The sequence below is a fragment of the Acomys russatus genome, chromosome 26, assembly GCF_903995435.1.
Source record: "Acomys russatus chromosome 26, mAcoRus1.1, whole genome shotgun sequence".
Lineage (NCBI taxonomy): Eukaryota > Metazoa > Chordata > Mammalia > Rodentia > Muridae > Acomys > Acomys russatus.
The window spans coordinates 29,619,284-29,631,975 of record NC_067162.1 but is presented as its reverse complement, the minus strand read 5'-3'; the positions used below and the strand labels follow the sequence as shown (position 1 = coordinate 29,631,975).

Here is a 12,692-nt window from a genome sequence, read left to right as displayed (position 1 = left end):
GGGGAGCTGTCGCTGAGCTGAGGTGGTGCCCAGGGTGGAACTGAGCATTCCGTCCAGCCTGCGCCACAGCAGGGGAGCTGTGGCTGCACTGAGCCAGTGCCTTGAGCAGAATCGCTTACTGGGCTGAGCCAGAACCCAGGACTCTGGGGCCGAACTGTCCGCTGAGTCCAGTCTGGGTCCCAAGGCACCATGAGACCCAAATCCTGCCCAGAGTCCCCTCTCCCACAGCAACTCCCACCAGCCACCACACCAATTGCCTCCACCGGAAGGCTATGAGCTGCAAACCTCAGCTACCACCACTGCTGACGCTGGTGCTGCTGGTGCCGCTGGTGCTGCTGGTGCCACTGGTGCCCCCGCCGCTGCTGCCTCTGCCGCCGCTGCTCCGATCCGAGAATATCCACGCTCCTCCCATGTGCAGGGGCACGTAGGTCCTTGCACCCCAGTCCCTTCACACCGTTGAGCACTCCTGCTGCCGTGGAGTGGGGACCTCGGTGTTCTTGGCTCAGAAATCCATGCAACTCCCTGAATTGTTCACTGGAGCCTCCAAACACGGTCCACACTGCTCACTGCCATCCTGGATCTTCCCGATAAAGTTATTTTTATAAAACAGTGTTTGTTTCTCTTAGCTTATTTTTCAACCAGGCTTTCACACAAATAATTGACACTCTTTTATAATACAAGGCTTCACAACACTATCTGAGCAGTTTAAGTCTGTTCTTAACCCTCTATGCTATTTTGTCTCACTCCCAGCCAACATCCCAGCGACACTTGTACTATGACCTTATGCCTGCACGGCACAGCTAGGGACTCTCCACCCTCCTCTAGTCCTTAAGAGATGCTATAGACTTAATGGGGGGATTAAAGTCTGCAGAACTGTCTTCATAATCAGTGTTGGCAAAGACATGGAGCCATGGCATGTTCCCACATGCATAGCTGGGGAGATGCAAAATGAAGTAGTCTTTTTTCTTTCTTTCTTTCTTTCTTTCTTTCTTTCTTTCTTTCTTCATTCATATTACATCTCAGTTGTTAGCCCATCCTTTGTATCCTCCCATTCCTCCCTCCCTCTTACTTTCCCCCTACTCCCCTCCCCTATGTCTGTGACTGAGGGGGACCTCCTCCCCCTGTATATGTTCATAGGGTATTACCAAGAAGTAGTATTTTTGAAAGACAAGTTAAGCTCTTCTTCAAAAGCTAAGCCCTTATTTATGCTGGGACTCAGCAGATTTACTACTGTTGCTATAGCCTATTTGAATTACCAAGTGTCTGTTCATGTTTTTCCTATGTACATCTGATCTTGTGCTTTGCCTCTATGGTATCTATTATCAGATCAATGCAAACATGCACTCATGCCCTCAACAGTGAGGATATTAAGAGTTGGGCGCCCAGGGGTCCCGCTCAAACTAAGGCACCAGCCAAGGACAATACAGGAGGTAAACTTTAAACCCCTTCCCCAGATCTAGCCAATGGTCAGAATATTCTCCACAGTTGAGTGGAGAGTGTGATATGACTTTCTCACGTACTCTGGTGCCTCACATTTGACCATGTCCCCTGGAGGGGGAGACCTGGTGGCACTCAGAGGAAGGACAGCAGGTAGCCAAGAAGAGACTTGATACCCTATGAGAATATACAGGGGGAGGTAATCCCCCCCAGGAACTGTCATAGGGGAGGGGAATAATGGGAAAATGGGGGGGGGGAGGAATGGGAGGATACAAGGGATGGGATAAACATTGAGATGTAACAAGAATAAATTAATAAAAAATTAAAAAAAAAAAGAGTTGGGCCCACCAGGAAGCCAAGGTCATGAGCATCAATATCTGCCCAGGACTCACAGGACTGTATTATCAATCCTGCCTTTCATTAAAATAGATAAAGTTGAGGTGAAAAAGTAGATAAGTTTCTGTATTTCCTTATTTTGAAACAATGTCTTGATATGTAGCCAAGCTGGCCTGACTTTGACACTCTTGTCTCAGCCTCTGGATGCTCACATGACAGGCGTGCTCACCAGACTTTTTAAACAAACCTTTACATCTAACCTCAAGCATAATTATAAGCAAAGAGCTTCAGAGTTTGTGACAAGCCTGTGCTTGTTTAACTTAGAAGACTATGCCAATCTGTTTTCCAACACGACTGTATCACTTCTTACCCTCCCCTCAACCAAGCGTGCAGTGCCAGTGCCTAATCTGTCCTGGGGCTTACAGGTCTTCAGTATGATTGCCTTGGATGGTTCTCTGCTTATGTAGAAAGATAGTAAGTGTCACCAAAACCTGGGCTATATCGTGATACCCTGTCTCAAAACAAAAAACAAAAACAAAACAAAAAAACCAAACATGACTTTTTCCCACCAAAGAAGACTCTTGACATGGACAAGTGACACAGGCTCAGAGGATAAAAGGAACTGAGGGTTCTAAGAATTTCCCCCATCTGTGCCCTTGTATCCAGGACAGGCAATACAGGAGTCTTCATTTTCATGCAAAAGTCATGGTGCTTTATGGCTGGTATTCAGTGAGTTAATGAAACAAGGGGACTTTTCCGTGGGGAAACTGGTGAACAAAATGACAAGTTGGTGAGAGGTAGAAGGGTGCGGTGGTCCCAGGGTCTAATGAACACAGGGCATACCCTCTTAATGACTGAGAAAATGCTTTGGGGAAAACAAAAAGCATATTGAAAACAATGTGGCACCATTGTAAATGACACAAAATGCAATAGACTTTGTAATACTGTGCTTAAAAACATTTAGGATAAAAATGACATAAGAATGAAAATTAATCACATGGAATATCAGGAAAAGGTGGGTGTGATCAAGAAATCAGGATGCTTTATTAGGATTTATGAAAAGCAAGAAGTCATTTCCATACACGGAGAAACTATGAGGATGCCAGAGACACATATCTCTTCTGCTATGCATGCCTGGGCATTATTTTATCTTCCATATCATCTCCAGGACACACACATAGCCAAAGATCTTCACAGATGTGACATATTCACACAAGTGTGAGCTTCACAATGTCTTCAGCACCCCTGGGCATGAGAACAAATTTATTATTAGAGAAATCTCACCTGGGCTTTCTGGTGAGTCCCCACTCCTGGCCTTGCTTGAGGTGTCAAGTTCAACCTCTCCCAAAAGGGGACAATTGCATTTTGGGAAAGAAACAGATGATATTTCCTCTATAGGGACAAGATGCACCGTTTTGCAGAGGCTGGCATGCTCAGTGGCTGACATCAGTGAGGTCTACACCCTGAAAGCCTGTGTGGTCAAGTTCATTTGCTCACCCTGTAGTCCTCAACCCACAGAGCTTTTGACACATTTCTGCTGTTTGCAAGTTTCCTAGCTGATGATTATTTCTGTTTCCAAGATATGGGCCTTGCTATGTTGTTCAAGCTGATATGGAACTACTAGGCTCCTGCAGTATTCCTGTCTCCATTTCTAAATAGTCAGGGCCACAGATCTGCATCACTAGGCCTGTTGGTAGTTTGTGATCTATTTGGAATAACAGTCTGAACTTGTGGAGGCTATGTGACTTTGTGGCTCACACATCAGATGCTATATTGTTACAGGAACTTTTATTGAGTGGATCTAACAAAAGATTGGCAACATTTTGCAAAGGAGTGACACGTACAGGATTTGTCACATAAATTGGTAAAAATAGATAACTGTACAGGTTAGGAATGGTTATACAAATGGTTGGATCAAAAGGCTTTCCAAACCTCAGACAGGAAGCCCACACGCCTTTCCTGACACAGGGCACTACAGCTCTGCATGCTTCTCCTGAGCTCCCTTCAGCTCCTGGATCTTCTGGGGCAGAGTCTTGGTCCAGAACTGCAGCCTGCTGGCCTTCAGGGCTCGGCCCACAGCGGGATGGATGTCTAGCTGCAGGTACTGCTCCTCATGGTCCAACATGGGCCAGTAGGGTAGACCCTCGCTGTTGGGGTTCCTGTGGACAGGCCACCGAGCAGGGAAGGGAAAATGTCACTTGATCCTGATTTGGCTCAGGACAATGAACAAAGTAGACCAGGGTACTAACATGGACTAATGGGGCCTCTGTCCTCACATAGGGACATAAGTGTAACCCACTAGTTTTACTCCATGTGAGAGAAGGCTATTGTCCCACATGACCTGTTTTCTGCCTTCTTCTTAAAGGCAAAAACTAAAGAGCATTACCATGATACTATGGCCTGCCTGCCATGTCACTGGAAGATGGCCAGTAATGGACATATATAAAGTGTGTGTGTGTGTGTGTGCATGTGTGCATGTGTGTGTCTGTGCATGTGTGTGCATGTGTGTGTGTGGCTATGTAGTAAACCTCTTACCAAAGTGTGCTCTAAGATTGGGAAGACTCTATCATGTACTAAAGGACCATAACTGCTAAGGGGCCTGCCACACACACACAGAGTCCTGAACAGTGACCCGCCCTTGAAGAAGTTAAGGGAAGAACATCCTCTCACCCATGCCGTGCAAAGTTGGCCCAGTACTTCATTATCCGTCTGCTTAGTAGCTCCTCCTCCTCAGTGCTGGGAACTGAGGAGAGAAGTGTAGGTGCTGATGTCCCAGCCCCTTCATGCAGCTTCGCATTCATACTTCGCTCTCGCCATGCCAGTTATCATCCAAGTCTGAACTGTTGGACCGGTTCCCTTCTTCCCTCTCCCACAATCCAGGACTTAAGCCTCTAAGTGAATTCAGCCAGGATCACCCCTGCGCCCTTATTTTCTTATTACCAATAACACAAGGCAGACAAGGAAACATTCAGATGAAGACCTAAGGTAGGTTTTGAGACATGAGGTGGTACAAACTGGATTCTGTCTTTCTTCAAGGCTTTGGTTCCCTCCACTGGATAAGAACTCAGCCATCCTTCATGCCCCCATAATGGGTCCTATCCAGTCCAAGTAAATCAATGAAGACTTACGTTTTATACCAAAGATTACATAGCCAAAGACAGGAAAAATTTCATCCCCGTGGTCAGCCTTCACGTAGGGTGGCCTGATATCCTTGAAGAAGCTGGACTGATGTTGGAACTCATAGAAGTAAACAGGAGCGTGGGTGCCTAAGGGCGAAGATATGTATGTGGTGACATGGTTGCACTTCATCCACAACTGTCCTGACACACATTTGGTAACAAGATATCTTGGTCTCAAGTTATCTGAAATAGCGACAGTTTAATGTATAGTTCCAGCATGGGGCATTGGCTGTGAGAAAGTCCACTGTTAAGTAATGACACTGGCCTCCCTGGGGAAGTAGTTAGGTCATGTCACAGAGTATTATCCAGCTGTTTCTTCATCTGTACCCAGATAAGATGTCATTCTCTTACACTTGACATAAGGATTTATTAGATAAAGACTCTCAGTCATTTGGAATCAGAGATTTGATCCAGACACAGGTCAAGCCTGGATACTACAGAGCTCACCTTGGACCCACAGCTCTGAGCTTTCTCCCTCAACTTTGTTACAGATGTACTCACGCTGAAAATGTGCTACTTGGAGTGCAGGCATCATGAACATGAAGTCCCCCATCATCTCTGTGAACTGTATTTGGAGGGTCTGGGAGTCCTTAGTGTTTCCCATGTATTCTTCCATTAACAGGTCACTACACTCAGGAGGCAACATCTGCCACATTGTGATGAGAAGGAATGAGGTTAGGTAGTCACTAGAATGGGTTGGAAACGTCCTTAAGGTGAAGAAGTGCAGTTGAGGTCTGGTATGGGAGGAAGCTCCAAGTGACCTCAGATAGACAGGCACACTACACACACACACACACACACACACACACACACACTTCTCTCTCTCTCTCTCACACACACACACACACACACAATTCTCTCTCTCACACACACACACACACAAAATTCTCTCTCTCTCTCTCTCTCTCTCTCTCTCTCTCTCTCTCTCTCTCTCTCTCTCTCACACACACACACACACACACAGAGACACACAGACACACACACACACACATTTCTGGGGATGCTGTCTGTGAAAGTTAGATATGGGTCCTCACAGTTGTGGCAGTGCCCCCAAGATTCTCACCATCTCTTCTACTACTGTGCTCTTCAGAACAGATGGCAGGGTCTCTCTGGTTATTTCCTTTATTTTCTGAGAGGAGCCCATGACCTAGGGTGGTAAAGAATGGTTTTAAGTGTGACATGACATGGTTATGGATCAATGAATCTTTTGGCTCCCATTGACCACCATATGAGTCCCCAGTCCCCCAGGAGAATATAAATGAGTCTCACCATAGGTATAATCCAACCATACTCATCGTTATTGACACCAATGATGCTGGGGACAAGGTTAAAATCAGCAGAGGCCAACAGCTCCTGAGGATGTTTGGGTAGGAACTCTCCATCCACCACAGCAGGGATGATCTTGAAGACCTAAGGGGCATTCTAAGTCAGTACTGAAGATTAATCATATGTGTTTCCTGATTTCCACTGAATGTCCTCAGGATGCAAGATCTCCTCCATTTTACCCATAAAGAGACCTTACACTTAGATGAGCTTAGGTTGGTATTGATTTTGCACCCAGAACTGAAATACTAGGATAAAGATTAGGCGATTTGTTCATAGTAATGAGGAGTCCCCATAACACACCTTGCTATCTGCCACTCTCCCAGACACACAATTCTGCCAACCTTGTTAATATCCAGAATCTCTGCTTCACTCTTGCCTCTTAGGCAGTGCACCAGGGTCTCTGAGTTCACAGCTGCACAGCCGGACAGATTGGCTACTATCTGTAAAGAGAACAGTGTGACACTGTCTTCCAGGCTGGGAAGTTCTCCTAGTTCCAAGATGGCGCCATTGGCTCTAAATGGTATTCCATGTTGGGTAATGTGTGTAGGATGGAGGAAGAACAAAAATGTCTCTATTTTCCTATTGCTCAGCAATGCCAGTGACCTCCCCTAACCCCACCACATCCTCTCTCCCACCTTCCACCTAGTATGAGAAATGGTCCCTTGTTCTACTGTAGCCTACACCAGTCTAGCTAGTCTGTAACTTTGCAAAGATTTTTCATGTCCCTGCCTCCCTTCTCTCCATAGGAATACCTGGAGTTAAGATAAGAAACACCACACCCAGCTATATGTGTGTTCTGGGGAATTGGACTCAAATTCTCATACTAGCACAGCAAGCTTTCTTGCCTCTTATACCATCTCCCAAACCCATACATACTTGTTTTTGCCAATGACGGAGGCTACTAGGAACAGCTTTGCTGAACCTTTCTATACACAACCAAACCAAACCAAACAAACAAACCAAACCAAACAAACAAACAAACAAAAATCCTTTATATATACACCTTGAATAAAGCACTGCATAGTGGGGTGGAGGTGAGGGCTCTAACCTTGAGTCTTAAAGTACTGAAAAGAAGCTACTTCTCATGGTTCTCATTTTCCCTACTGAGCACAGTCTTGGAGTACCAGAAAGTGAGCACTAAGACAGCAGGTCAGGGTTGGAGGGGTACAGTACACTCACTCTGTAAACCCTGTCAGAGGAGCTGGAGATGATACCAGGAAGGACAGCCACCCCACTCTCCATGATGGCTCCGTGGAAGAGACCTTTGGACATGGGGGACACAACATGTGAAGACACACTTGTGCCACCTGCTGACTCGCCAAAAATGGTGACCCGGTCAGGGTTGCCTCCAAAGTGGGCAATGTTCTGCTGGACCCAGCGTAGGGCAGCCACTTGGTCTAGGTAGCCCCAGTTGCCTTTGGCGTGCTGGTCTCCAGTGCTGAGAAGTGGAAGGGACAGTGATCACAAGGTTGTCTAGGCTCTGCTCAGCCTACATTGTCCAACCCAGCCTGTGACTCACCTGAAGAAGCCCAGGACACCCAGACGGTACTGGATAGCCACCGCCACCACATCCTCCATGGCTGCCAGTGAGGATCCATCAAACATGGAAGCCATGCCTACAACCAAAGCACCACCATGGATCCATACCATCACCTGGAAAAGTCAAGAGAGATACCAGGAGGTTTCTATCCAGCTCAAGTGGGACTGCCTCCTGGGTTATTGACTCTGTCTATCTATGCAGCTAAACACACACACACACACACACACACACACACACACATACACACAAACACACACACAGGACTCTTCAGCATCTTGGATCCAGGCTGCAGAGGAGGAACTAGAGTCTCATCAGCACATTTCCAACCCCACCGTGACACCAGGAATCTCAGCTTGGATTTAAGTCCAGAGTAATGTCACTATCACTCTCAGACTCCTCAAGAGTGTGAAGAAGGTTGTCTCCACAAGCGTTTTTCCTGACTATGAATCAAAAGGATCACCAACTCTCATCTCACAACCAGTATCCCAAAGCTATAAATTTGGCTTATCTCAGTGTTCAGCCCTTAGACACCTGACTATGTCTCTAGGACTCAAGTTTGTTGAGAAAGTCCTGAACTAGTTCCTAGGACACAAACTCTGACCTCTCAGATCGCCATTGCTCAATGTCCCATACCCAGTGTTCAGCTGCTAACCGTGGGTGAGAAGGCCTTCTTAGACCCACTAGGAAAAGAGTCCTTATCAGAGTCTATACTGCAGCAGAACTCAGCTGTTTTGGGCCTTATTAATCTTCCTGACAAGAAATCTCCTCTCCCCTCCCCCCACCCCGGTTGACCACGGCTCAAGACTCACAGGCAAGTTAGAACCCTCATGGGCATGGGTTGGTGTGTAGATGTTAAGATACAGGCAGTCCTCAGACACAGGGATGGGGGGCATGATCTGTTTCATCATCTTCAGACCCTCAGAATTCATCATATCATCATTTTGTAGACACCTGGTGACAATGGCAGACAGTTAATACAAAAGATGTTTAGTGGTCAAAAGCAGGTGTTAGTCTGGATTTTTCCCTTAGCCACTTCCCTCCAAGATGTCCTGCTAATGTATGATTCCTCCCTAAAGCCTTTTCCTCCCAAGGTAAAGGAGGTAAAGGCCACAGGCTCAGGGAATGCTGGAGCAGGGCCAAATTTCCAGCGAGCTCTCCACTTGTGGGAGGGCATAAATTTTATTCTTTCTGAGTCTGGGATCTAGAGAACTCTGGGAGGCTCTAGGAGGATAATTTCCTGCATGCAGTGACAGTCACCCTTCTGTTTATACTCTTTAATGCCTGTTGAGATGCTTATGTAGAAGGACTCTCTTGTATCTATAAAGAAGCATCACCTGTCAATAAAAAGCAAATGGCCTGTTAGCTGAGGCAGGAAATAAGGTGGTGAGGGAGAGAGAGAGAGAGAGAGAGAGAGAGAGGAGAGAGAGAGAAGGGTACCCTGGGAGATAGTCAGGGGCAGGAGATTCACCCTGGAACTTTGAAAAAGATGAATGTATGAAACTGAACAGAGGTAACCAGCCACATGGCAGAGCTAAGAACAGACTAACTGGGATATTACTTATGAGCAAGTCATAAGTACATAGACACTTGCCTAGCTATATTGGCCTAAGCTTTTGTAAATGTATTTGTCTCGGAGTTGTTATTTTGGGATCTGAGGTGCAGGAGGAAAACATGCCTTTACATGGTTAGTTTTGATTTTTCACCTTGAAGCAGCGTAGAATCACTCACACATTGAGATTATCGTCTCAATGAAGAATCCCTCTAGATCAGGTTGGCCTATAGAGATTTCCTTAATCGAGGTGCTAATATTTCCTACCATGGGGGGCGCTATTCCCTAGGAAGGCACTTCTGAATTGTGTGGGCAGAGACTGCCAAGTGACCATTAAGAGGTAGGTAGGCATTCTTTGATCCCTGATCCCAATTAAAGATGTGATGTGATCCATTCCCTTAAGTTCCCCCTTGTAATGGAGGGGTAACAAACGGTTTCTGTCTTAAACTATTTTTACCAGGTATTTTATCACAAACACAAGAAATAAAACTAAGGTACCTAGATCATGTGGTCCTGTGCCTACACAGGTCTCAGTGGACAACAATGTCCCAAAGAGTTGTGGCATGCTCTTTACCCTATGTCCAGAAATTCTAGACACCTCTACTTCCCATAATCCCCAGCTTTTGTTTCTTTGAACAATGGCACTTGGCTCTGTGGGTTGTCTCAGTGACTGTAGAGACTGGAGTTGCCAAGGGCACATCACTGCTGCCCTCTTGAGAGGCTTACATAGTACATAATACTTGATTCTGGACTCTTACTGGTTAATGTGTTTATACTTGTCCATAGACCCCTCCCATAGTGGCAGAGATCACTTGGCACAGTCTGAATCTGGGAACAGTTGATAGCTGTTTCACACTGCCAAATTAAGAGATAAGTCCCTATAGGAGCTGATCTTTGACCCAGGAGCCTAGCAAAGTCGTTCTACTAGGAGCCTTAGCTGTGTGTCCAAAAAGGCATGACAAACTACATATCATAGACAGGGAACTTCTATGGGGTTGAGAAGAAGGAAGCATTTCATTTTGGCCCAGAGATCAGAGCATATTTTTACCCCATGGCCTGAAAAATCCTCTGGATCCAAAACTCACATGGCTGGGTGGGAGGTCCCATCTCTCACACCACTCCATGGTTCGGGGGGCTCAGGAGGTGCAAAGCGCAGTGCTCCGACTGGAGCCTTGGCAAAGGGAATTCCCAGGAAGGTGTGGACACTGATTTCAGTGTCTTTCACATGGACCAGGCTGCCTCGGACCTGGCCTGTGTGTGTGTTCCTGATGGGGCTGGTTGAGTCCTGGCCTGTAAGTGAAGAAAGGCCACGGTTAGTTTTGTCTAAGTAGCTGCCACTACACTGTTGTTTTCCACCTCATTTCACTTCAATAAGTTGGGAAGGGAATCTGGGGTATCTTGGTTTGGGTGTGGGACCTCAGGGAAGGAATTTCTTTATCCCTGTAAAACCAGGAACATTGCTCACAGTCCTTTTGAATGGTATCTGAGCATGTCTCTGGCTAAAAGGAGACAAACTCAGAGCCACTTGGCAGCATGCGTGTATTATTTTCATCATCACCCAAAGGTCTGTAGCAACTTAAGTCACACCCAGAGGAAGGAAATGTCCCTTTTACTTGCTTTCCCCTAACCGGCAGGTCCAGTGCTCCTCAGACTTTCTTGCACTGGAGTGGCTTTGTTTGGTATGGGGTGTCCGGAGTTATCTCTGACTCTCTGTGTGCTCTCTCTGTGGGCTTTGGTGGGGGCATTGGGAAGCACGTTATTCCTACCCTTTAATCTGCCCTCTTTACCAGCTCCTCCCTCCTTGGTGCTTTCCCTCCCTCAGAGCGGCTGACTCTTCGGAAGTGGGCAGCTCTGACCCTGTTCCTCATTTCTCCCTTAAGGAGTCTCACCTTGAACATGCACGAAGAGAAGCAGGATGCCACAGGCCACAGCCTTCAGCCAGCCAGGAAGTCTGTGCAGTGTCATGCTTGGCTCCTAGGTCTGGGGCTGTGTTGCTTCAGGATAGCTGTGTGTCATGGACGGGAAACTAAATATGTGAGCCTTGCCTAGGCAGGAATTTGGACCTAAAATAAAGTAGGCAGGAAACTCGGGAGGGTGGGGCAAAGTTCTTATTGCTAAAGAAGGGCAGGGCAGCAGACAGGCCAGGCAGTCTTGGTTCCTACTCTTTTGCCTCCTAGACAGGCATAACATGACATCTGACGTCCTTCTGCGATACGGGTCAAATCTAAATCATTTGAAACCATGAGCAAAGGTCCTTGCACTCTGGCCAGATGTCAGTGTTGTTGTGGAGGTCAGAGAGCAGAAATCTGCCACTGCCACAGGGGAATCCAGGAGAGCTTCTCTGAGTGGATACATAATCAGGATATCCCAGAGAGAGAGAGCTCAGGTGTGAGCATTGTGGTGATGTACTTGGACCCCTCACAGATGTCCTGGCTATTTCAGTGAAACACTTCTACACTGGCACTTTATTTTTCTTTTTAAGGGACAATTTTATTTTATTTTTAAAGATTTATTTATTTGTTATTATGTATAGTGCTCTGTCTGCATGTACACCTGCAGGCCAGAAGAGGGCATCAGATCATATTGTAGATGGTTGTGAGCCACCTTATGGTTGCTGGGAATTGAACTCAGGACCTCTGGAAGAGCAGACAGTGCTCTTAACCTCTGAGCCATCTCTCCTGCCCTGACACTGGCACTTTTTAAATGACACAGCCTATTCACTTCACCTCCGTAATGTGCTTCCTCTTTTAGCCAGCTCCTGCTAAGATCAACTTCATAGTTTATTATCCACTTGAAAAACAGTTTTAATTTTTTCCTATTCATTTCCTTATTGTGTACGTGTTTAGATGTATGTATGAATGCCATGGTACACAGGTGGAATACAACTTCTGCCAGTCAGGGCATGTGGGGGACCTATTTCAGGTCTCCGGCCTTTTCCAAGTTCCTCTACCCACTGAGCCATCTCCTGGCCTCTACTTAGATATTTGATTAGGTCCTGTTCATCCCAACACTGAGCTCTCAGTGTCTGGGCTCTCAGAGTCCACCATAAAGCTGAAGATACAGGTCTATATTGGAAGTTCAATAATCATAAAGAAGCCTGCCAACACATCAAAGAGTTCAGCCTTAGGCGCTCCCACAATGCCTAGCTTGTCTATTAAGTGAAGTGATGCAGGGGTCAAAGTAAGCCTATAGTCAGAGAATTTGCCTTCGCTCTGTATTTCCAGACCGCAGTAATCTATAGCGATCCATGGCCTAGCACTGCAGATCCTCGTCCTGAACGCTATTCTGTTTCTCCAAGCATGACACGGCCATGCCTTTCTCTACC

General features: G+C 46.5%; 1 protein-coding gene across 1 annotated transcript; it reads right to left on the bottom strand.

The window, feature by feature from the left end:
• Positions 1-3,691: 3,691 nt before the first annotated feature.
• Positions 3,692-11,427, bottom strand: LOC127209535 (pyrethroid hydrolase Ces2e-like). Its single transcript, XM_051169195.1, has 12 exons — positions 11,257-11,427; positions 10,453-10,657; positions 8,628-8,769; positions 7,798-7,931; positions 7,458-7,716; positions 6,620-6,718; positions 6,222-6,362; positions 6,016-6,099; positions 5,454-5,598; positions 4,902-5,039; positions 4,444-4,516; positions 3,692-3,932 (listed from the first exon to the last, which is right to left on the bottom strand). Exons 1-12 carry the CDS (start codon positions 11,330-11,332, stop codon positions 3,746-3,748), a joined length of 1,683 nt encoding a protein of 560 aa, XP_051025152.1. The 5' UTR covers positions 11,333-11,427; the 3' UTR covers positions 3,692-3,745.
• Positions 11,428-12,692: the final 1,265 nt, after the last annotated feature.